Source organism: Aotus nancymaae, unplaced genomic scaffold, assembly GCF_030222135.1.
Source record: "Aotus nancymaae isolate 86718 unplaced genomic scaffold, 86718_ANA_hifiasm-v0.15.2.pri h1tg000011l, whole genome shotgun sequence".
Classification (NCBI taxonomy): domain Eukaryota; kingdom Metazoa; phylum Chordata; class Mammalia; order Primates; family Aotidae; genus Aotus; species Aotus nancymaae.
This window is the reverse complement of record NW_026988422.1, coordinates 71,641,979-71,667,794: the sequence shown is the minus strand read 5'-3', so window position 1 is coordinate 71,667,794 and position 25,816 is coordinate 71,641,979. Positions and strand designations below refer to the sequence as shown.

Below are 25,816 nucleotides of genomic sequence, written 5' to 3'. Positions count from 1 at the left end.
CCTGAAGTTTTGAAGAGAGCAGGGAGCGATGCTTCACTCAAAGGGGGAGCCTCTCCTTGGGTGGCATTTTGGGAGCATGGCTTGCTCACTTAGTGCGCACAGTCTGAGTGTTACTGCCTGAGTGTTACTGCCATTCTGACTGGGATCAGCTTGATCGCCTTTAAGGTAGGGCTGTCCCATGGAAACAGGAAAAATAGGATTTGGTTGTCCGGGTATCTGGAATCAGAGGCAGCACAGACTGTCTCTGCTCTAAAAGCTGCTGGGACAACTGCAGCCCGGTGTGGGTAGAGCACCGAGATGGAATCCTGCCCTCTTCCTAACACCCTCTCTCCCCAGCAGCCTGAAGTCTGCCTATGCCTAGGGAAGCCTGGAGATTCCAGGCTGAGCTGTAACCTGGGACTCTTTGGAAGCTCTGAGCCATCAGCGCAGGTGGCCCCGGAATGATTCCAGATCTGGAGTAGGGGTGGGAGGTCGGCTGCAGGGCTGAGGTAGGTGAGAGGAGGGTGTTCTTTCCTTTTCGCCAGGGAGTCTGGAGTCACAGTTGCACCTTGCCTGGGTCAGTAGGCAGAGTCACGCTGCTGCGTGACAGTGGCATCCCTGAGGCAGCTACCTCTCAGGTTTCCAAGAGACTCTGAATCCTTGGAATGCCATTTCTTTCAGGCGATGTGGAGGAATGGAGGCACCGGGGTTAGGTGTCTGAAGATGGACTCAAAGGTGCCGCTGCTTGTTAGCTTGCCATGGGTTGCTCAGTGTCACCTCCCTGGCCCATAGTTTCCTCATCTGTCAACGGGGGCAGATCATGATCACCACCTTACATAGAAGGTTTGGTGAACATAAAAACAGGTTTGCTGGCTTGGTGCAGTGGCTCGCACTTGTAATCCCCGCACTTTGGGAGGTCGACGCCGGCAGGTCACTTGAGGACAGGAGTTTGAGACCAGCCAGGATAATGTATGAGATAATAATGAGACCCTGTCTCTACAAAATATTACAAAATTAGGTGGGCCTGGGGGCGTATACCTGTGGTCCTAGCTACTGGGGCAGCTTAGGCAGGAGGATTGCTCAAGTCCAGGAGTTCGAGGTTATGGTGAGCTATAACTGTGCCACTGAACTTTAGCCTGGGTGACAGAGCAAGACCCCATCTCAAACAAAACAAAGCAAAACAAAAACAGCTTTATGCATGTGTAAGATCTTTGTTAATTCTTCCATTAACTCTGAACGGCAGGATGTGTCTTATTAATTTATGTAGCTCCAGTGCCAAACGCGGTGCCAGGCAAACTCAGTTGTTTGTTGATTGAAAGAATAAATGGATGAAGTAGTAAAATCTGTGGGGCCTGAGAAAGCGTGAATAATGTAAAATTATTAAGAGCTTATTCAACCATGAAAAAGCAGATTTCCCCATGTGCCCCTCCATATCACCCACGTTTAGATGAAATTGAAATATGTGCCAATATTCTTTTTTTTTTCCTTTCTTTTTTGAGACAGAGTTTCACTCTTGTCGCCCAGGCTGGAGTGAATGGCACGATCGTGGCTCACTGAAACCTCCGCCTCCCAGGTTCAAATGATTCTCCTGCCTCAGCCTCCCGAGTATCTGGGACTACAGGCACATGGCACCATGCCTGGCTAATTTTTGTATTTTTAGTAGAGCTAGGGTTTTACCATGTTGGCCAGGCTGGTGTCGAACTCCCAGCCTCCCAAAGTGCTGGGATTACAGGCGTGAGCCACTGCGCCCGGCCATGCAGATATTCTTGAGGAAACATTTTAAATGGAAACTAGCAGAAAGGATGTTGTCTTTCAACATTTCCTTTCTCATCGGTTCTTGGCAGCACTTTTGCTGCCCAGTACTCTTCTGTTGGAGCCATGAAGTGTGATAGGCCATTACTTTATAGATTCATTCATTATTGATACGTTATTTAGGAAAGAGCCCCACCGCCATTTGGAAACTGAAGTAGTCAATTTCATAGACTGTAAAATAATTTTATGCCTGTTTGAAACAAATGTCTTTCCTGTGTTTTGGGATAAAAGGGCCCTTTCCCCCTGGAATTGCTGTTGCCTCTTTTCTTGTTCCTGTACTCTGCAGAACTGACTTTGAAGTCAGATGATTCTCTTTTTAATCAGGCTTCTCACTTTCAGGCCACTTGACCTTGACTTAGCCATTGAACCTATTTGGGTCACAGTTTCTTTGTCTGCGAAGTGGGGTTGTGTGGTGGGCATGAGCATGCGCCCACAGGTCTCTAACTGTAGGACCCTGGCTGCTGTCCTGAAATCCATGGCTGGACTTGTACCACGGGGACATTGCCCCGGCCGCTCCCAGCCAGTGACTGTGCGCAGCAAGGATACCATGGCAGGATTGTTTCTGGGAGACACAGGACTCCTCAGATGGCTGACTTCAGCTCAAGAACTCCTTGATGAGCTTGCTAAACTTCCTTAGGCTGCAGGTGGTCTAAGATACTTACCTCCTCCTTCCTTCTTTCTCTCCTTTTCCTGGGGTAAGACCTATGTAGAGTCTAGTGGGTGTTTTAGCCTCCCTGACTCCCTCTCATTTTCTCTCACACATGCATTCTGAATCCTAATAAAATCCATGCACACTGAATCCCTTCTTGGGATCTGCTTCTGGAGGGATCTACCTGTACTCATGTAATGTGATAATACCTCGTAGTAAGGACCAAAGGCAGCGATGTCAGCAGAGTGCTTGTCACAGTGACAGGCATGAGTAAGTACACAGTAGGCAGTTCAGGCTCCTGTCACCTTCACCACCATCAGCACCACCATCCTCATCGCTATCTGGCCAAGTTTGCTTCTTTGTTGGCTCCAGGCTCAGAGACCTTCAGTGATTCATCCCAGGTCACATACAAACACAATAACTTTGTATTAGGGTGAGAGCAACTATGGCTTCTAGGGAGAAGAAATGGATTAATGAAACACCCTTTAAAAATTTATCCAACTTGGCTAGGTGCGGTGACTCACACCTGTATTCCCAGCACTTTGGGAGGCCGAGGTGGGCAGATCACCTGAGGTCAGGAGCTCAAGACCAGCCTGGCCAGCATGGTGCAACCCCGTCTCTACTAAAAATACAAAAATTAGCCAGGCATGGTGGTGCATGCCTGTAGTCCCAGATACTTGGGAGGCTGAGGCAGGAGAATCACTTGAACCTGGGAGGTGGAGGTTGCAGTGAGCTGAGATTGCACCATTGTACTCCAACCTGGGCAACAAAGCAAGACTCTGTCTCAAAAAAAAAAAAAAAAAAAAAATCCAACTTAAGCACAATCCAGATCCTTTTCCAACCATTGAAATGTGCAGTCTTCTTTGCCAAAGCAACCAACTCCATTTTTAGTCACATGTACAAAAGGTTTTGTAACATTCTGCGATCTCTGCCGGTACTCCTGACATCTACACATGTACTCCAGCCGATAAATCAGGATTGCTCATTTGCTGTTCCCGAGAACCCTGTGGACGTTTAGAAAAAAAGGTGGCTGTTATTATTCACATTTCACAGTAAGCAAACAGAGAAACTAAGTCACAGTTTCAAGGTCATGCAGTCACTCATGGGTTTAGGATGAAACTCTTATTTTTGCTCTGATGCTTTGGAAGCTCAGAAATGGGTGGATTCTGTTTAAACTCTGCCCTAAGGGACAGTCTCTTAGCAAATTGACACCAACCAGGACCTGGCCCGAAGAGACCTTTCTCAAGCCCAATTCTGCCCAGTCTCGGGGATGCTAGAAGCTTGGGAAGCATCCATGATACTAGTCAATGGAGGAGACCCAGCCCCCACTCACCTCCGTGCTCATGCCATTGCATTTCAGCTGATGAGGCTGTAAGCTAATGTTGCTTACCTGGTGCTGTGGAGCACGTTCCTTCAGTTGACCGGCAAGCCCCCGAGGCTGGGAGGGACTGTGCCTCATTCCCACCGTAGAGCAGCCCTTTGTGCCCATTCAGCATTAAGTAAATGGCTTGTTTTTGAGAGTGCTGGTGATTCTGATAGGGCTTTTGTGTGAAGGAATTACCTCCACCACCACCGCCACCACCACCAACAGAAGACAACATTTGCTCTATGCCAGGCACTATGCTAAGAAATTGAGATCCAGTGATTAAAAGATGAACTTTCTGACTCCAAGGAGTTGGTAGGCTAGTGAGGAAGATTGGCATGCTGAGCCTGCCTGGAAGAGCCCAGGGCGACTTCATAGAGGAGGCGGCTTTTGGCTGAGACTGAAGAGGATGAGAGTTTTCCAGGCATATGAGGGTGGGGAAGGGGTTACTGGCCAAAGGACAACACCTGCAAAGGTGTGGAGGTGTGAACAGAGCACTGTTGTGTTTGAGGACCTGCTTTCGGTATTGCTGGAGTGCCAAACTATTTGCCATTTGACGCTCCTCATCCATGTTGTCTGTGTGGTTTGGATGTGCCAGCATTCCTTCCACCCTTAATTCACTTATTCTACCATCATTGATTGGCTACCCACCATATGCCATGCACTGTGCAGAACACTAGTGGTGCAGAGGTGAGGCATAGACAGGGTGCCTGCCCTCATGGAACTTTCAGTCTAATGGGAGGGGGGACAAGGGCGCAGCCTCTATCAGCAGCACATAGTGAATGCTGGGCAAGGAAGATGTATTAGTCTGTTCTCCTGCTGCTAATAAAGACATACCCAAGACTGAGTAATTTATAAAGGAAAGAGGTTTAATGGACTTACAATTCCATGTGGCCGGGGAGGTCTCACAATCATGGAGGGTGAATGAGGAGCAAAATCGCTTCTTACATGGCAGCAGGCAATAGAGCTTGTACAGGGGAACTCACCTTTATAAAGCCATCAGATCTTGTGAGACTTATTCACTGTTACAGAACTGCATGGGAAAACCCGCCCCCACTCTTCAATTACCTCCCACTGGGTCCCTCCCCCGACATGTGGGGATTATGGGAATATAATTTGAGATTTGGGTGGGGACATAGCCAAACCATATCAGGAGACCTGAACTAATGGAGGGCAAATTAGTTTCCCGGGGCTTCTGTAGCAAATTGCCACACACGTAATGGCTTAAAGCAACACTAATTTATTATTATATGGTTCTGGAAGTCAGAAGTTCAAAATCAGCCCCACTTGGCCAAAATCAAAGGGTAAGCAGTACATTTTTTTTCAGGAGGCTTTAGGGGAAGATCCTTCCCTTGACTTTTCCAGCTTCTAGAGGGACCACATTCCTTGCTCATGGGTATATCACTCCAACCTGTGCTCCGTCCTCACATCCCTTCTCTCTCTGGCTGCCCTGCTTCTTCTTATAAGAACTCTTGTCATTATATTGAGGCCAACCATATAATCCAAGATCATCTCCCATCTCAACATTCTTTATTATTATTATTATTTTGAGACTGAGCCTTGCTCTGTTGCCCAGGCTGGAGTGCAGTGGCATGATCTTGGCTCACTGCAACCTCCGCTTCCCAGGTTCAGGCAATTCTCCTGCCTCAGCCTCCCGAGTAGCTGGGACTACAGGTGCGTGCCACCATGCCCAGCTAATTTTTATATTTTTGGTAGAGACGGGGTTTCACCTTCTTGGCCAGGATGGTCTTGATCTCTTGACCTCGTGATCTGCCCGCCTCAGCCTCCCAAAGTGCTCGGATTACAGGCATGAGCTACCACACCCGGCCCCATCTCAACATTCTTAATCACAGCTGCAATGTCCCTTTTGCTATGTAAGATAACATTCATATGTCTTAGGGATTGGGATGTGGACCTCTTTGTGGGTCATTATCCTGCCTACGTCCAAGGCGGGAGGGGAGAAGGTGCTCCCAGAAAAGATATTTAATCTGAGATTTCTGGGTCAGAAGTAGGGTACACTTGGCAGCCAGGAGGTCCTTTGGGAGGCTACTGGGCTGGTCCAGGCAAGATGTGACAGTGGGCTGGATGAGGCTCCAAGGGATGAAATGTAGGGAGGAGGCAGAATGAATGGGAAATGTCGGCAGTGGGAAAAGAAAGCCACTCTAGGCAAGGCTCACCTTCTCAGCATCAACAGTAGCAAGGGGGAAAGTGAATGCAGTGTCTTTAGGGAAAAGATAGCAAGAACATCATACCCAGGTTGCTGATTCTAACGTATAGGTCTTTCAATCCAAGATTCCAGACAATTTTGCGTTCATGTAAATCTGAGGGAAATTTAACATGGAGTGATTTTATTGGATTGGATAATATGCCTTAGAAGACTGATGTTCAGCTCGGTTTCCAAAGAGAGAAACTGATTTCTAGCGTCTAAGAGGAGAGGCAGATTTTTGCAAACTTAGATTCTTCTAAGCCACCACTCCAACAGCCAGGCGTTTTGAATGGGGAGTGACATAGCCTGCTCTTTGACTTTTCCAATGGTGATCAGCAGTTTAACCCCCTGCTGGAGTGAGACTGTTTACCCACTTAGGTAATTAGGTTTGTCATCTCCTAATACCTTATTTACAAAACAGCCAGCCTTCACCATGACAGAGACATAATAAGAATTCGAATAATAAAGGGAGAACAAAACTGAAATGCAGTGGCTGTTTCTTGCTGCACAAGACATTTCTGTGATGCATGATAGCATTGCATATGCGTCACAACCCCAAACTTCCTGCCATCGCAGAAGAGCCTCCAGCTGGACCTATTTATTTCCAAGGTAATGAAATTGCCCTATAGAGAACAGGGACCTTAGAGAATTCTATTTGCTTAGAAAACCAGGGGACATTTTCTTTCCAATGACATCTTATTGGAAAACTTTAGAAGAAAAATTCTATTACTAATAGATCAAGAGTGGCTATGCCTAAGTCACATCTTCTATTAAGATATAACAAGCTCATTCATTTTTCCTTTGTTTTGTAACAAGAGGACTTTTTTTGTTTTGTTTTTTTTTGAGATGGAGTCTTGCTCTGTCACCCAGGCTGGAATGCAGTGGTGCGATCTTAGCTCAAAGCAACCTCGGCCTCCCGGGATCAAGTGATTCTCCTGCCTCAGCTTCTTGAGCAGCTGAGACTACAGGTGCATGCCTCCACACCCAGCTACTTTTTGTACTTTTAGTAGAGACAGGTTTCACCATCACCATGTTAGCCAGGCTGGTCTCAAACTCCTGACCTTGTGATCCACTTGCCTTGGCCTCCTAAAGTGCTGGGATTACAGGTGTGAGCCACCGTGCCCGGCCACCAAGAGGACTTTTGAAGTCTCTAGATGCTCCTCTCTTCTCTGCTCTTGGTATCACCAGCCCTTGGTACTTGGATAGAGTAGTTGGGTATCCCTCGCCTATTTACTTCCTCTCCACGTTCAACAACATGTTTGTTTTTAAATATGGTGATTTGTTATGTTCCTTACACATTGTTTCAACAAGGAAGCTAAGGGAGGAGGTGAATTATAAATAACAGAGAGATGGCTTTCAGTCTGGACCCTTGTAGAAAAACGTAAGCATTTCAAACTCAATTTATACTTTTTTTTTTAAACTGGGACTCCTGATGCTTATTTTTTAAAACTCAAATGGGTACCTAGCAACTGATCAAATTCCCTAACTGCAGGCTTGTTGAACCAGTGTTTAATCCTCACATTTGAAAGCTGGCTCAAAGAAGACATCTGTACTTTGTTTCTGATACGTTTTGTGTTTATTTATAAACAAACTCTCTTCTTCTTTGTCCCCCACCCTGACTCCTCAGTGGCCGTTCCCGCAGCAGCACCAGTGTGCCAGCCCAAGAGCGCCACTAACGGGCAACCCCCGGCTCCTGCTCCGACTCCGACTCCAACTCCAACTCCACGCCTGTCCATTTCCTCCCGAGCCACAGTGGTAGCCAGGATGGAAGGCACCTCCCAGGGGGGCCTGCAGACCGTCATGAAGTGGAAGACGGTGGTTGCCATCTTTGTGGTTGTGGTGGTCTACCTCGTCACCGGCGGTCTCGTCTTCCGGGCATTGGAGCAGCCCTTTGAGAGCAGCCAGAAGAATACCATTGCCTTGGAGAAGGCAGAATTCCTGCGGGATCACGTCTGTGTGAGCCCCCAGGAGCTGGAGACGTTGATCCAGGTGAGCAGGGAGTGCGTCCACCAGAGACCAACTGGTGGGGTGGATGGCAGTGTTGGCTTTATCCTTCTGGGTCTCTAGTCTTGCCTTCAGTTGAGAGGGTCCTGGTGGTCAGGGAAGTCCTCTCCGGGGAGGTGACGTGTGAACTGAGATCTCCAAGAAGCGATAGTGAAGCATGTGACAGTGTGGGGGAAGGAGGGTCTGTGTTCTGCATCTGCTTTTGGGTGAGTGGCCAGAGGCTGCAGCAGGCCAATGTGCTTTGGATTTTCAAGTTCAAGTCCACCTTTGTGTGCCGGTTAACTCCTTGGTTCTGAACTCTCTATGGAATGCTGGGATAGAACTCAAAGAAGGAAAGAATTTTAAATATGTGGATTTAGAATAAGCAGGGATACATTAACCTGCCCAAGGTCCATGAGGATGAGGTAGAGAAGAGGTCACCAGGTGTGTGGGTGAAGCGGCTGTCAGTGGCCTGAGACAGCTGTTTTAGTGGGTTTATGGGGCTGAAATAATATGGATCACAGTAGTAGTAATCATCGGGTTTGCTGTTTTTGAATACTTACTGTGTATCAGGCACTGTACTAAGGCCTTTTGCTACCCTGGATATTAAGGAAAAACGATCCATGAGAAAATGGAAGCAGACAACTTGAACTGCAGCATTAAGAAGCATGGCAACACTTCTGGGCGATGGGTGAGGGCTTGGCAGGGGTGGGCTGTGGCGGCGAGGGGCTATAGGAAAGCCAGAGAGTCAGCGATGGGGCTGTGGTGCGAGGGACTAGATCAGGAGAGTCGAGAAGCCTGGGAAGCCAGAGAGAAAAGCAGTTCTCACAAGGAAGAAAGGGAAATGGTAGAGAGCCCTGCTGGAGGGCTTCACCTTGCACGTGAAGGAGGAAGGCTGCCTCTCAGGCTCAAGTTCCACTTCTACCCCAGTCACCCTCCTGAACTGCAAAGAGTGGGTTTTGGTGGAAGGCGGTGACATTTATGGAGGTGAGAAAGAGTCTCATCTTTCTGGGGGCTCTAAAGTTTGGAAGGCGGAGGGATGGAAAAGATAGCTTTCTTCAGTTCTGGCTCCGGGATGATGCAGGTGAAATTCTAATGGCTGCAACAACCCAAGATAGTGTAGGATTCACAAGTCTGGGCTGTTTTATTATTTATTTATTTCCTACCATATCAACAGAGTAAGGGAATCCTGATGCTACTTATGATCTGGTACCTTCATAGCAAGCATATTCTTGTCAGTTAGTTTTAATAATCTGACTTGGTTCTTTAATAAATAGAAATACAAATTCTTCCCTTCCTGGGAATAAATATGATTTCATAACTATGCTCTAAAATTCTTCTTAAAAACTAAAATGTTAAAAATCCAAGGGCAGCATTTCATGTAACTGTTTCATAGGACGTCAGTTCTCTGAATGACTTTGTCTTTTTTTCTTTTTTCTTTTTTGAAACAGGGTCTCATTTTGTCAGCTCAGGCTGGAGTGCGGTTGTGTGATCACAGCTCACTGCGGGTTCAACTTCCTGATCCAGGAGGGCTCAACTGATCCTTCCACCTCAGTCTCCAGACTAGCTGGGACTACAGGCATGTGCCACCATGCCTGGCTAATTTTTGTATTTTTTGTAGAGTCAGGGTTTCAACATGTTGCCCAGGCTGATCTTGAATTTCTAGGCTCAAACATTCCGCCTGCCTTGGCCTCCAAAAGTGCTGGGATTACAGGTGTGAGTCACCATGCCCATCCCTTTTTTCTTTCATGGGAAAATGCTACCACATTTGTGGTGATGAGATTGTTGTAGTAATCAGTGCCAGATTTAAAGCCTAGCATGCTATAGAGAATGGAAGAAACAATTCTGGAGTAGTTTTAAGTAGGAGTTTAATTACATTTATACACATTGTTGTGATATGTGGCAGGATCCTTTTCAATTAGTTGCAATACATGTAATAATAACCTAATTGGTGATCTGAAGTGAATCCAGTATCCTGCTTGAATTTTCCTTCTTTAGGCAGTGAGATCTTGAAGAAAAGGACCACATTGTCTTATCTTCGCCTCCACGTGTGGTTTATGCTTTGCTTTGGCTCTAATTATTGCCCAGTAGATAAATGCTTTAGAGCAAGATATCAAAGTAAATTGTACAACATTGGTGATGTCACAAGCTATCTGAGCTTAACTGTGCGTTTGTTGATTAATTCAGCATCTCCGTATTGCCCATTCTTTAACCCCCTTCTCTATGAGAGAGCTCAGAGACCTGAGTGAAGGACAGGGTCGGGGAATGTAGAGGTCCTAATTCTGATACTGCCATGAAGACTGGTGCCCTGTTTGACCTCAAAGATTTCTCTGTGAAATGAGTTATGTGTGTGCATGTGTGTTTGTATGAATGTGTTTGCGCATACACACGTGTGTGTTCGAAAGCTGCTCTTTATTAGATACCTGTTATGAGCTGGGCATCAAGTACCCATTATCTCATGTAATCTTATCAACAACACTCTAAGTTCATATCATGATCCTTATTTTATAGGTGAAGAGGTGAGTAACTTTCCAGCCCCCGAAATGGTTGAGCTGGTATTCAAAGCAAGGTTGGACTGACTGTACACTCTCTCATCCAAATAGTCTACAGGCCCTTTAAGTAGGTCTTGGTTTATAATAAGCTCCAGTCTCTCTTAAACACGTGCTTTATGTTGAATGTTGTATTAGTCCATTCTCGCATTGCTATAAAGAACTACCTGAGACTGGGCAATTTATAAAGAAAAGAGGTTTAATTGACTCACAGTTCTGCAGGCTGTATAGGAAGCATGGCTTGGGAGGCTTCAGGAAACTTACAATCACAGTGGAAGACGAAGGGGAAGCAGGCATGTCCTGTATGGCTGGAGCAAGAGGAAGAGAGAGCAGAGGGAGAGGTGCTACACACTTTTAAACAACCAGATCTCTGTTGGGCACGGTGGCTCACGCCTGTAATCCCAGCACTTTGGAAGGCTGAGGTGGGCGGATCACCTGAGGTCAGGAGTTCAAGACCAGCCTGGCCAACATGGTGAAACCCCATCTACTAAAATTACAAAAATTAGCTGAGCATGGTGGTGCACGCCTGTGGTCCCAGCTACTAGGGCGGCTGAGGAAGGAGAATTGCTTGAACACAGGAGGTGGAGGTTGCAGTGAACTGGACTGCATGCCAGCCTAGGTGACAGAGCATGACTCTGTCTCAAAAAACAAAAAAACAGATCTCATGAGAACTCACTCACTATCACAAGAACAGCAAGGGGGAAATCTGCCTCTGTGATCTAATCGCCACCCTCCAGGCCCCTCCTCCAACACCGGGGATTATAATTCAACGTGAGATTTGGGCAGGGACGTAAATCCAAATCATATCAAACACTTTCCAGAATATTAGCAGTCAAAAAGCGTAAGATAGCCAGTGTGGTGGCTCGTTGCTGGTGATCCCAGCAGTTTGGGAGGCCTAGGCAGATGGATTGCTTGAGCCCAGGAGTTTGAGACCAGCCTGGACAACATGGCAAAACCCTTTTGTACAAAAAGTACAAAAATTAGATGGGTGTGGTGGCACACGCCTGTAGTCCCAGCTACTTGGGAGGCTGAGGTGGAAGGATCACCTGAGCCGGAGAAGTGAGGCTGCAGTGAGCAGTGATTGTGCCACAGTACTCCAGCCAGGGAAACAGAGTGAGACCTCGTCTCAATAAATAAATCATTAGAGTTCCTGGCTGCCTATCAGGAAGCATTTCTGTTTCTTCTCCCTATACACATTGAGCATCAGTCCTGGACCTGGGTTGCTTTCAAGTCTTCATCTACTATGACTTCCAGTTTCCTGCTTGTGTTTTTCTACAGACTTTTTCACAATATAAGTTAAGCAGGTTTAACTGCTGAAACTGTGTCAAATCATTGCACCAAATCATTAAGTTTTGCCTTTCAGTTCGCTGATACCTTCACAAGGATGAAAGTGTCCACTCTTACAGACCGGGGAGCTTTCTCACACTTTATGCCTCTGAGCAGCACTGTATATAGTGATTGCAAGAAACACAGTACTTAAAAATAGTCTCTTCACATCTGGAAGGGTTTTCAGTGAGCTGTGTTCTAAACTGGAAAGATTATCTTACCTAAGTCTGAAAGGAGTGACGGCTGGGTAGAAAGTAGATTGAAAGTATTTATTTCATCATGTCTCCTGGCTGGATTGAGCGAGCCCCTCATAAAGCCAAGCTGGAAGGTGTGCTTCATACTACCAATAACAAAAATAGAGTACCCAGAACAGCATGATGCCCCCCAAATGCCTGGATAACCTAGAAGAGCCGTAGCTCTTAGAGCATAGTGGGGAGGGATTCTCGGATAAGTAAAACCCCTTTATGGGATACCGTGGGACTACAAAGGAGAGTGATGGGCCACTGTCCCTAAAGGTGAAGAAAGATGGTTTGCTGTTATGAGGGGGCATTCTCATCTATTCATTCATTTAGTCATTCGTTCATCTATCCACCCATCCACTCATTCTCAGAATTGCTGCTGAACTCCTCCTGTATCAGGTAACATGCCAGGTGTTTGGGCTAGAAAGAAGAAGATACAGCTGGGCACGGTGGCTCACACCTGTAATGCCAGCACTTTGGGAGGCTGAGTTTGGCGGATCACAAGGTCAGCGGATCACGAGGTCAGGAGTTTGAGACCAGCCTGGCTAACATGGTGGAACCCTGTCTTTACTAAAAATACAAAAATTAGCCAGGCGTGGTGAAACTGTAATCCCAGCTACTCAGGAGGCTGAGGCAGGAGAATTGCTTGAACCCAGGAGGTGGAGGTTGCAGTGAGCTGATACGGTGCCATTGCACTCCAGCCCAGGCAACAGAGAGAGACTGTCTCAAAAAACAAAACAAAACAAAAAAAAAAAAAAAAAGAAAAAGAAAAAGAAAAAAAGGAGACACACCTTGAGCACTTAGTCACCTCTTGTTTCTTTATCAATAGAATGTGGCCTCAGGGTGTTGAGAAGATTAAGTGCAGGAATTCATGAGAAAGGCTTTGAACCGTGCTTGGCACATGGTAGGCGCTCACAAAAGGATTATTGCTGCTACTATTGCTGCTGGTGTTCTTAGTATTATTCAGGGAGCTCAGAGTTTCAAGCAGTGGTTCTTAATGGGCTGGGGTGCGGCCACCGGGGAGGGGATGGTTGCCGCTAGCATTTTTGGTTGTTACTTCTGGGGAGGTGCTGTGGACATCTAGTGGGTGGAGGCCAGGGATGCTGCCAGACATCCTACAATGCACAGCAGAGACCCCCATCCCACAAAGAATTATCCAATTTAACAGGCTAGTAGGTGGAGAAGCACTGGAGGAAGAGGCATGTAAACCAATCATTACAATCTGTTGGAATAGAGCTATCTGAAAGATGTCAAAAAAAAAAAAAAAAAAAATGGAGCCCTATTGAGACAAATAGAGCTCAGAGATTGTTTTGTGGTTACTTATCTCCTTTAGTTCCCACAGCTATTCTGTGAGGATAGTCTTTGATGCCCACATAGAGATGAGGAAGTGAGGCGGCAGGAGCTGATGGCTCAAGGTCACCATTAGAGTATCTTTCTTTTAAGGCTGTTGTGAGGATTAGGTAAGACCAAACACAGGTGCTAGACATAGTGCCTATCTCAAGAAAGCCCTCTGTACACGTTCAGATGAAAATAGTGTTGTTCACAGAACTAAATTTGTCCTTGGTCCACACCCCTCTCCACCTACTGGCCTATTTCTCTGCTCCTTGTTACAGAGAACCTTCTAAAAAGAGTTGTCACTGCCTCTAGTTCCTTATTTCCCATTTTCTTCTCAACCCAATGCACACTGCCTTCCTGTTCTCACCATGCCACTGAAACCTCCCTCTTGAAGGTCAGCAGTTGACTTGCATGTTACCAACCCAGCCAGCATTTCTCTGTCCTCATCTCATGTGATCTCTCAGCTGCACTGAACACAGACAGCCACATCCTCCTTGAAACGGTGGTTTCTCTGAATCCTGGATGCCACCCTCCCTGGGTTTCCTCCTCTCTCTCTGGCTGCTTCTCAGTCTCTGCTGATTTCCCCACTTCAGCTCCACTTTGAGATATCCAAGAGCCTCGCAGCTTCATTTGTGGGGCCCTTCTTTCACCTGGCATCTCATTCAATCCTGTGGCTTTAAATGCCGTCTGTAGGCCAGGCACAGTGGCTCATGCCTGTAATCCCAGCACTTTGGGAGGTCGAGGCAGGCAGACTGAGGTCAGGAGTTCAGAAAAAAAAAAAAAAAAAAAAAAAAAAAAAAAAAAAAAAGAAGTGGCAGATCCAGGGTTTAGTGCCAGGCAGTCTGACCACATATCCCAGGCTCTGAACTACCATGACTGGAACAGAAACACGAAATCGGGGAGGGACTCATTGGGTAGGCCATGGTTGGAGGGTATCCCAATGGCTTGCATGTGGCCCATGGGGAAATGCTTACAAGTTTGTGGTGATAAGAACGTTATACTGATCAGTGCCAGATCTGAGGCATTGCTAGTGGTCAGAATGGCTTGAACTGAGAAGTGTGAGAGGACATGGAAATGAGGCTGGGAAAGGGGTCGTGGAGCTGGACTGAGGAGGTGCCTAGAGGGCCTTTATGTTGTGGAATGTCGAGAGTCACTGAAAGCTTTAAGCCAGGCTTGGAAGATGGAAATTGCCTGCTGAAAAAACCTTTTAGCAATGAGGAAGTTGGGTTGGAGGAAGGAGAAACTGGAAGAAGGAAGACCAGTTAGAATCTTGCAACATCACAGGTGAGAGATGCTGAGAGATAGAGAAAATGCTACATTGAAGAGAGTTGATGCTGGGCATGGTGGCTCACTCCTATAATCCTAGCACTTTGGGAGGCCAAGGTGAGCGGATCACCTGAGGTCAGGAGTATAGGACCCAGCCTGGCCAACATGATGGAACCTCATCTCTACTAAAAATGTAAAAATCAGCTGGGCATGGTGGTGGGTGCTTGTAATCCCAGCTATTTAGGAGGCTGAGATGGGAGAATTGCTTGAACCTGGGAAGCAGATGTTGCAGTGAGCCGAGATCACACCATTGCACTCCAGCCTGTTGACAAGAGCAAAACTGTCTCAAAAAAAAAAAAAAAGAGTTGACAAAACTTGAAAATTACTCATTCCTTGGCACATATACACCATGGAATACTATGCAGTCATAAAAAAGGATGAGTTCACGTCCTTTGCAGGGACATAGATGAAGCTGGAAACCATCATTCTCAGCAAACTGATGCAAGAACAGAAAACCAAACACCACATGTTCTCACTCATAGGCGGGTGTTGAACAATGAGAACACATGGACACAGGAAGGGGAACATCACACAGTGGGGTCTGTTGGGGGGGATTGGGGGGCTAGGGGAGGGATAGCAGGGAGTGGGGATTTGGGGAGGGATAACATTGGGAGAAGTACTTAATGTAGGGGATGGGGAGACGGAGGCAGCAAAGCACCGTGGCAAGTGCGTACCTATGTAACAGTCCTGCAGGATCTGCACGTGTACCTCAGAACTTAAAGTATAATAAAAATAAAAAATAAAAAAAAAAAGAAAATTACTCATTCCTCACTTAGCAAAGATTTCTGGGGTGCCTACTTTGTGCTCCATATCCCTGCCTGGCCTGTAACCCCTGAGACTCTGGAGTTAATTTTCCTGTGTGAAATCCTGTACCACTTAAAGAGCTGTGTGACTTGGGCAAATATCATAGTCGCCCCTGGCCTCCACTGCTCTTTTGTAAAATGGAGATTGTGATAATAGTGTCCACCTATTAGGGTGGTCTGTGGATTAAACAAAAGAAGCTCAATAACTTTGAGCTCTGGTTATTGCTGCTGCTTATTTGTTAGGAAAGGAGGAAAAACAGAAACCAGAAAACTCCTAAATGGTGTGCATTCTGGAGTTCTGCTAAGGGAAAGACAAGAAGGTGTCTGAAATGCCCTTTTGTTACTTCTGCTGTTCAAGTGCAGAGTGCCCTTCACAGAAGTCACTCCCCGAGTGCTGGGCTGGGCTGCTTACACCACGATGCTTGTCTTCGTGGCTCGAGCCCAGGGAAGCAGCCCAACAAATTTCTATTCCATTCAGAGGGTTTACTGTGGGCATCTAGAATGCCATCTTTATCCTAAGCCTTACTGGGGACTTGCAGGCTCACATTTATTAAGTAGACACTAGGGCCGGCTCCACTGATCTCTGTCCTCCCCAGTTCTCTGATTGGTTTGAGATACAGCTTGAGAGAACCTGAGGGACCCAGTCGGCTCAGGCAGCCTCGAAGGAGCAGGTCGCCTGACCAGTGGAGTGACCATTGATTCCCAGGTGAGACTGAGTGAGCGGGCTTATATCCCCAATGCCTGACTGTGATTAAACCCTAATGAGGCACGTGGATCTTCAAGGGAAGGGCCAGGCCCCTTTAATTAGGACCCTTCTGAACAAAGGAGACAATGACGCTAATCCCAATTCCACTCGGACCGAGTTTGATGTCCTAGGGCAAGCTGCTTAACCCGAGCTGCGGCCCAGCAGTTCAGCTCTTAAGGACACAAAAGATGCGTCCATCTCTAGAATCTTACCCCGAGATGTGAGGGAGTGTGCAGATGATTGTAACTGGGAAACTTCCTGCAGAGCTGGTGTAATCATAAAATGTAGCGACCACTTACTGGTGTTTGCTTTTCTCTAGACTGTTCTAAGTGCTTTAATCCTCTAGCTCATTTAACTCTTGCAAGGAGCCTACAAAGTAGGTTCTTTCTTTTTTTTTTTTCTCCTTTTTTTAAACAGGGTATTGCTCTGTCACCCACGCTGGAGTGCAGTGGTGCAGTATGGTTCACTGTAGCCTCAAACTCCTAGGCTCAAGCAATTCTCCTGCCTCAGCCTTCTCAAAACGTTTCTGGGGCCAGGTTGATCTAATCCCTTCATAGTGAGCAGGTTATTTCACTCCCTGGAAGGCTGGCTTCTTCCCTGTCTCACTTCAGTCCTTGCCTCCAGCAAGTTACTGGAGTCCTCAGAGGCCTCTCCACTGTGAAATGGACACCGTCTGTTTGTGGAACTGCAGGTGGATAACACCAGACCCAGCTAATTTTTAATTTTTTTTTTTTTGGTAGAGACAGTGTGTCACTATGTTGCTCAGGCTGCTCTGAAACTACTGGCCTCAAGCAATCCTCCCATCTTGGCCTCCCAGAGTGCTGGGATTACAGGTTTGAGCCACCATGCCCAGTCCGAAGTAGGTTCTATCATCATCATCTCGTTTTATGGATGAGCAAATAAACCCCAAGGACTTAAATAACTTGTCCAAGTCCAGATAGCCAATAAGTGATTAAACTGGGATTCGAGCCCCAGGAAGCCAGACTCCAGAGCCCACACAACTGAACCTTTGTGCCATACTGCTCATGTGCATCAGTGGTGAGTATCCCTTCACTAACATGTAGACCTCTTCATAAAGCTTTTACTCCAAGGAAAAGACTGGAGGGAGAAGGAAACATGATTCAAGAAAACTGGGCTGTCTGGCATAGTGCTGTAGCCCTCCACGTGGGGAATATTGTATTTTCAAAGAAAGAGTGTGTCAGAAGGGGAATGAACATGGACTTTACATCAGATAGACTTGGCCCCTTAACCCCACTAAACCTAAGGCTCTCCTCATATTACAGGGCTCAGACAGTCCTCATTCTGACTGGGAGGAGTGAGTGAACCTAGCGGAGTGCCTAGCATGACACTAGCACTCAGGAAACACTGTTTCCTTCCTCCATCCGTCTTTCTTCTCTAAAGTGAACTGTAGGCAAAGAATTATACCTGGAGTACTTGCATGTCTTTGGCAGTAGAATTAAATCTATTTTTAAAGTTGAGGTTTCCATGAACTTGATTTGGCGGCCACTCTGTCCCAAGAAAGGCTTTATCTTTGACATCCTCACATGCTGTAATTGCTTATCTCCCTGTTCCCAGGGAAATTGTCTTAGAGGCTCCTGTACTGGCTAGTCTTGGAGAAAACCATAAAACATTCATCTTTTGTGATCCTCAAAGAATAAAATCGTGAGGAGCCTTCACTGACTGACAGGGAAATGAGGAATGAATGCTTCAGTTTGCAGGGATGATGATTTGCAGCAGTCATTCCTCAGGATGTGAATTGCTGGATGTTTTAAGATTTTGAGTGTCTTCATTGGAGCTCAAGTGGTCCCATGGCTGCCATTTCTTCTGGTCACAGCCTTGTTAAAGGGAGTAACATTTCACAGGAGGGGTTTACTGTTGGATGAGGCGCCTATCAGGAAGGACGTGGGATTTTTCATTCTAAGTGCCTTGCCATAAAGCAAACGCCAGGGGTCCATTCCTCTCTCACTGGAGAACATTTCTGGGGGTAGGTTGGTCTAATCCCCTCAGAGTAAGCAGGTGACCTCACTCCCTGGAAGGCTGGCTTCTTCCTTGGCTCACTTCACTCCTTGCCTCCAGCAAGTTACTGAAGTCCCCAGAGGTCTCTCCACCCTGAAAGGGACACCGTCTGTTCATGATAGCTTCTCTGTCGAAGAAAGTCCCGGAGCTTTCATCTGCCTGGCAAGGGCTAGGTCTGGAACTGCCTGGAGCATGAGCCTTTTGGAGGGTCTCTTCCAAATTGCTTTCTCTCTCTCTCTCTCTCTCTCTGACTGGTCCAGTGACTTTTTATTTTGGTGAATAGGAACTTTACCATTGGTTTTCACTTTATGACCTCTCTGGGATTCCCTTCTCTGTCCCCGAGATGGAGTCTCACTCTGTTGCCCAGGCTGGAGGGCAATGGTGAGATCTCAGCTCACTGCAACTTCTGCCTCTCGGATTCAAATGATTCTCCTGCTTCAGCCTCCAGAGTGGCTGGGATTACAGGCTTGCTTCACCACACCCAGCTAATTTTTGTATTTTTAGTAGAGACAGGGTTTCACCAGGTTGTCCAGGCTAGTCTCAAACTTCTGACTTCAGCTGATCTGCCCACCTCAGCCTCATGCCTATCATCCCAGCACTTTCGGAGGCTGAGGCGGGCAGATCGCTTGAGCTCAGGAGTTTGAGACCAGCCTGGGCAACATGGCAAAACCCTGTCTCTATTAAAAAAAAAAAGTGTCTTGGTTTGAAAGATAAAATATATGGTGACCCTACTTATAGACAGTGGGAGAGGCAAACCTTATGGGTGTTATTACACAAATAATTGTAACTATAACCCAGATGAGAGTTGCAAAGGAGAGGGAGCTAGAGCTATGGGACACCTGAAGAGGAGAACTGATTTCGTAGGACAGGCATTCCAGGCGGAGGAGGTGGTGTTGAGGCCCTGGATGAAGGGAAGCAAGCTGTGTGGCTGAGGACTTGAGAGAAGTGAGCAAATGTGCCCAAAGGGCGTTTAGCAAAGGGAACTTAGAAAGCAGTTTGGCTGGAGACAGGCAGGAGCCAAACCACGCAGGGGCTGACTTTGGATTTTATCTTCAGAGCACCCTAAAGCTTACAGCTATATTTTCAGCAACGGGGTGTGTGATCTGGTCAATCAGTACATTACCACTTTGTTCCTTCATATAAACCCAGAGGGTTTTAAGTTATTCATTCATTAATTCAATAACTAAACATTTATGGAGTGACAACTGTGGCACTCTGCTAAGTGTTTTGCTCTGGATTTCTGACCTGAATTGTCCTCAGTGGTGCCAAAACTCAACTCTTGAGGGGAAGCCTTTATGGGACCTTTATGTTGGGTCATGTCCTGCTTGACCCCATTTGCCCTACACTATACTCGCTAGACTCTCTTGGGTGACTTTCACTTTTCTCTTTCCCCTTCCCATGACTGTGAGCTCTTTGAAGTTGAGTCTGTGTCTTTTATCAGTAAATCCCTTCTGCCTGGCACAGTGGTTGGCCAACAGAAGATGCCAAAGGCTTGAGGAAGAAGGAATGGTGCTCTTTGTATCTGCTTTGAAGACCAAGAACCTTTCATTTAGAACCTTCACAGAAGGAAAGCAAAAAATTCTGTTTCTGTATTATACAAGTCCTTTCTTTTTGGTCTGGTTGTCAATAGTACTTCTCTGGGTCCGCCTCCTGGATTCAAGTGATTCTCCTCTCTCAGCCTCCTGAGAAGCTGGGACTAGAGGTGCATGCCACCACGCCCAGCTAAGACAAAAACTCACCTTTTTGTCTTCTTTATGCATGAACAGATTCCCTTGGTATCCATAGCCGTCAAAGCTTTACATATTTACATGTTTAGGGACATAAGCCTTTTTAGGAAAGCAGTTTGTCGGAAAGCACAGCACCTGAGATGTTCTTGGAAATCCTTGTTGTGACTTCAGAGTGCAGATCCAGAGCAGCCTTCTCTTTGCGCTGGATCATCCCCTATTTCAAGCAGCCTTTTGTCCAGGAAGTTTAGGAAGCAGTTCAGGCAGCAGATGACCTCTGGTCTGGAGAGTGCAGGTTCCGGTTCTTTGAGCCCAAGGGCTCAACTCTGAGTTGAAGTGACTCTTCCTGGCTATTGCTTTGAATTCAGAAGAGCTGCCCTTTCACCAGTAAAGCAGTCACACAGAAGATGCTTCAATGTGTGCAAGATCAGGCCTGCAGCCCCCAGTCTGTCTCTACAAGCCTCCAGGTCATTATTATTATTGTTTCTATCCCTGGGGTTATTGATTTCATCACTGTTTAGTGAAGGAGATCTAAAGCTTTTAAGCCAGAAATTAAAGAGGTAATGGAAATTGGCATGCCACTGGAAAACGAATTTGCAAATGAGAATTCAATGTGCTAAAAAAAACCTCCCATAAAAATAAAACCCAAACCCAGAAGTGAATGCTCCTGTGACTACATTTCTATACAAATGTGCATGTATTTGTTCTCCTTCAAAGTGTGGCTGTGTACATTATGGAATAATGAGATTTTGATGGTGTGTGGTTCCTACAATTGCTCTTATTACTTATCACAGTAAAATGTTTTCATTTATGTGACTAATATTTACTTAGTATTTATCATGAAGCAGGTGCTGTGTTTGGCCCTAGTGATTAAAAAATAATGAAAAATGCAAGATGCCTTCACCCTGTCCTCAAGGAGTTTGAAGTTCACATGAATTATATCGCTAGCCAATACTGGCACTGTGCTTACTGCGGACAGGAACTGCTCTAAATGCTTTATGTATAGTCACTCATTTAAATTTTACAGTGATCCTAGGAAATGGGGTAAGAAAATGAGGCACAGAGAAGTTAAATAACTTGCCCAAATGTAAGTGAGAGGTGGAACAGTGACCCAGCCAAGGCAATCTGGCTCTAGGATCCATGCTTTTTAGCCATGATGCTGTACTCTAGAGGATAGTTACAGCCCAGTATGATTGCTTCTGGAAGACAAGGAAACACTCAGCTCCTTAGTCACAAAGCAGGAGTCTGACTCAACCTATGGGACCCCCAAGAGGACCTTCATTCACCTGTGAGTCAACTGCAGAGAGTCATGATTACTTCCTGGTTGTCCTTTAGAGTGACAGGGCTTTGTGTCTTAACATAAGGTGTTGAGGCTGGATCACTCTTTTCTATCTAAAACCAGTGTCCATGGGTTATCATTCAGGTCTGCAATTAAGAGTAGTTTATCAATTTATATTGGGAACATTTATTTTTCCTTCCTTCTCTATGGAAATGGGCCTGCTGGTACAGCTTAACTTTACTGAGTGAGTGTTTAACCTTTTGTTTTTTAAAAAAATGGAGATGAGAAATACAAATTATGACTTCTCTAAAACTGTCCTTTTTTTTAGTTAGAAGAAGGTTGACATGACAGATGAGCTTTAGAAAAATGTTTACAAGAGAACTATTTGTGGGAGATAGGAGGCTAGAGTTAGAAGAGAGGACTTTTAACCAGTCTCAACTCCGACACTTTCCTAACTACTATAACTGTGGATAAGTTACTTCTATTTTCTGCTGTCTCGCTTGTAAAATGGGAATAGTAATAGAGTCGACAATGACAGGGTTTCGTGAGGACTAAATAGGATAAGAAGGCAGAGTCTAGCACACTGCAAGTGCTGGCAGCTATGATTAATTTTAGGAGTATTCTAGAACTTTCCCTGTAGTTTCTAGCGTTGTTTCCACTTCCTTGTTTCTCCTCTTATCAAATTATGCTCATAGGAGAGATGGTGACCCATTCTCTAAGGAGGCACAGAAAATGATTTTTTGATACAGAATCTTGCTCTGTCACCCAGGCTGGAGTATAGTAGCATGATCGTGGCTTACTGCAGCCTCCACCTCCTGGGCTCAAACAATCCTCCTACCTGAGCCTCCTGAGTGGCTGGGACTATAGGCATACACTACTATACCTGGCTAATTTTTGTAGAGATGGGATTTTGCTGTGTTGCTCAGGCTGATCTTGAACTCCTGGGCTCAAGCAATCCTCCTTAGCTACCCAAAGTGTGGGGATTACTGGCGCGAGCTACCATGCCCAGCTGGAAATGAAATCTTAATCTGTGATTAATACTGAGCACTCAAAAGCAATAAAGAGCCCCAAGTAAATAGCTACAATAAAAACAAGACAGCAGAAGCCTCTCCTTTTCATGTCGTTAATCTTCTAAATATTAAATTTCAGGCTCTGTTCAGTGCAATGACAATGACCATTAGTGCACAGTGTAATGAATCAGAATTCCTTTGGTTGCTTTTGTAGTCCAGCAGTTTTTTTTTTTTTATAGAAATTGGGTAGACCCATCTTTAATGGGCGTAATCTCAAGTACAGAGATAGCAAGGCATATATCAAACACTATCCTCAGGACCAGGGCAATTTTTCAACATCACTTGGCAAATTTGTTATTCAGCCTGTCGAGTGTGAGTCCAAACTGAGATGAAAGAGTGGCAGCTTGTTGGTCTGAAAGTTTATTGATCATATCAAAGTATACACATCTCTCCTTCCTTCCTCAGTGGACTTGATACATTCCTCATGGCTTAAAATTTATCTTATTTCATCCTTCCGTATAGTCAAAGATAGAGAGAGGAAATGAATTCTCCACCATAAGGCACAATTTGGAAGGTATAAGAGCACCCCCAAATATGACTTGGTCTCATAAGATAATATTTAGATAGATTAGTCATTAGTGAATATCCAAGGTTCTAATGAATTGAGTCTCAGAAATCCCCATTGTAAGAGATTAACCTGTGGTAGCAAAAAAAGCTAGCGTGTCTAAGACCATACGCTATGAGCACGCATGCTAGCCCATCCTGGGTTTCTCTCTCCTCTTCTTCAAACAGATTCTCCACTTGCCCTGTCCTTTCTGCCAGTGGCCACCACTTTAGATTTATAACCAAGCTGTAAAGTTCCGATGAAAACTTGCTGCCTGTCTCCCTGAGGACTCCTGAAGAAATGCTAATATTTGCACATAACCGGATACTTAGAGCAGTAGGAAAATACACGCCATTATAATATCCACCACCTTACTGAAGGTGCCTCTTTCTTTGCGTTTTCATGGTCTGGTCTGCTTTTAGTGAGGGACTCTGAGATGGAGGCGGTGTGGCAGTTAGGAAGGCCATTCGATTGGGATGTGTCCACTCAGGTCAGCCCGGGCCTGACTGCCATGTTGACTGTCTGTCTGGGTGGGAGGTAAAGGCACACGTGCGTCAGCCCACATTCTCTTCTCCTCGCCCTATTGCAGATCGTTGGGTGACCCAGGCTGGGTGTGAGCCAGCCTGAGCTTCCCACAGGTGGGAAGCTGTGCATCTGAGACAGAGAAAGAAAGGAACTCGAGGTGGCAAGAAGCTGCCTTTGCAGAGTTCAGGATGGTGAACGCCCTGTTGACAATTCTGAGAGCATCGTTGGCTAGCTTTGCTGCGTACCAGATGTGTGCTGTACACACGGAGTTACTGTTCTCCGTGTCATGAGTCCCCTGGGGGCAGCAGTGTTGCCCATCATACTAGGTCCTCAGGGCTGAGTTAGTCTATGGTCAGAAGTACTCCAAAAGGATTCCTATTACTAATACTCCTAAATAAGAAATGACTAGGCACAGTGCCTGAAGTCTTATGTTCATTTTTAAACAACTCTGACAACAACCCTTCATGGAAAGTGTTAGTCCCTCATTTTATAGATGAGGAAACTGAGGTTTAGAGAAGCTGAACAACTTGCGAGGCTGAACATTTACTGCTCTATCCAAGAACTTTCCCTGTTGCAAGAGTAATGTATGAGGTGCTTCCACTGTCACCCTCTCTGAACCGAAGCCAAAACATCTCTGAATCAGCCACAAAAGTGCCTCGCTAGGTGTGGTCCCAGAAATCCTCCCTAAGACCCTCCCATAGTTGCTTGAAATGTCATGAACTCACCTTGCCCTTGGATGTAAAGTTGCCCTTCCCCAAGCCATAGAATATTCACTTCTGTGGCTGTGGAATATTTATATTTGAAATACTTCTGAAGCAGGAGAAAGAATTGTGGCAAGCAAATTAAATATTGTCTTTCCACTTCAAACCCGAGGCTCTTCCGCCACAAATGTGTGAGGAGGTGGGTGGAGATGTTGCTGCCCTGCTGCTGGGGTTTTGAATCATTAGGGGCATTTTTGAGTGGTAATGAATGTGGTCTGCCAGTTGCCTTTCTCACAGGGCTTGTGGCTTTCCTTCCAACTGCTAATGGCTGGAATAGGCTCACTTTTAATACACTTCAGAAGCCACTTTCCACACTCATGCCCTTACCCTGCCTCAATCCCTGGCTGAATCTCCAATTCATAATCCCTTTGCTGCCTGTGCCATGTAGGGAGTAAGAACATTGTGTATGCAGCCCGCAGATGAAGTTCTTCCTCGAGAGACAGTCTGTTAGTAAAATGACCATGCATCCTGGGTTGCACCTGTCCCGTGGTCCCAGCATAGTTGTGAACAGAGCTACCTTTCTGTTTGCAAGTTCCCTGCTTTGGACAATAGATCAACTGGTCACCTAGCTATTGGCGTCCATGCATAGGGCGCGAATCTGTTGTATTCTTCAGCCAATATGAGACAAGCCGAGAGATTACTGCTGCACCTTTGTTTGTCTTTCTTTTTGGTGGCACATAAGGAAACAGAGAAACAGATGATCTCACTGAGTGCACAGATCACAGGAGAAAAGCCACAGACAGTTAGTGGTCCCCTGCGGGCCATCATTCATCCCAGTGCAGCACTAACGCTCATGATGATATCGCGTGCTGTCTGGAGCAGTGATTCATGTAGCTGGCATTGCCTGATGGGAGGAAACTGGTGGGGGGTCCTGTGAAGGGTCCAGTTACCTCCTTGTCTTCTCTTTCTGTGCATCAGCTACAGACCCGCCTCACTTTGTGAGAGGTTGCAGTTTCTCTGTTAGGCATGTCAGGTAGTCCTAATGCCTGGTGTGGGGAGGGAGGACAAGGGAGAGAAAGGGGCACAGAATCTTTTAGATCTTGCCCTCTTTCAAGTCAGCTCTTCACCCCTTTTTAAAAGAAATAAATCATTATTATTTTGTTGTCGTTGTTGAGTTGCTTTTGTGTTTGTCTAATTTTAGAAAAAAGTAAAATATTTTCCTCTTACACCTCTGGGAAGAAAATATATCTAAATTTATTATTTTAGTTTGTTCATTTATTTATTGTTGACTTAAAACATTCACTCCTGGGTCATTTACTGGGTAGATAGGTGAGTGCTGGAAATTCCAGCTTAGAGGCTAAAAAGGAAACCCAAGAAGGAATGGAATTAAAATTTAAAGTAATGCCTTTTTATCTACAGTATCCTCCGTATCTAATTATCTGTCTACTTCTATTGAATTATCTATCTGTGTATATTTTTTTGATCTTAATAAGATCTCTCTGAAATTGATAATGGTTGAACTTGTAAGTGAACAAATGATTCTCATTGAGTCTGAAATTACTGAATAACATTGGTTGAACCTCTACCCTGTAACATCTTTTGAGTTAAATGTACAGAGCACAGTTGTGTCATTTCACCATCT

The 25,816-nt window shown here is 45.7% G+C and overlaps 1 protein-coding gene across 1 annotated transcript in view; it reads left to right on the top strand.

Moving 5' to 3' along the window:
* Nucleotides 1-25,816, top strand: part of KCNK10 (potassium two pore domain channel subfamily K member 10) — a 135,306-nt gene that overhangs the window by 49,761 nt on the left and 59,729 nt on the right. The window contains exon 2 of the mRNA XM_012476907.2: nucleotides 7,637-7,998. Within this exon, the coding sequence (XP_012332330.1) occupies nucleotides 7,637-7,998 (362 nt within the window). The remainder of the gene's footprint in view (nucleotides 1-7,636; nucleotides 7,999-25,816) is intronic.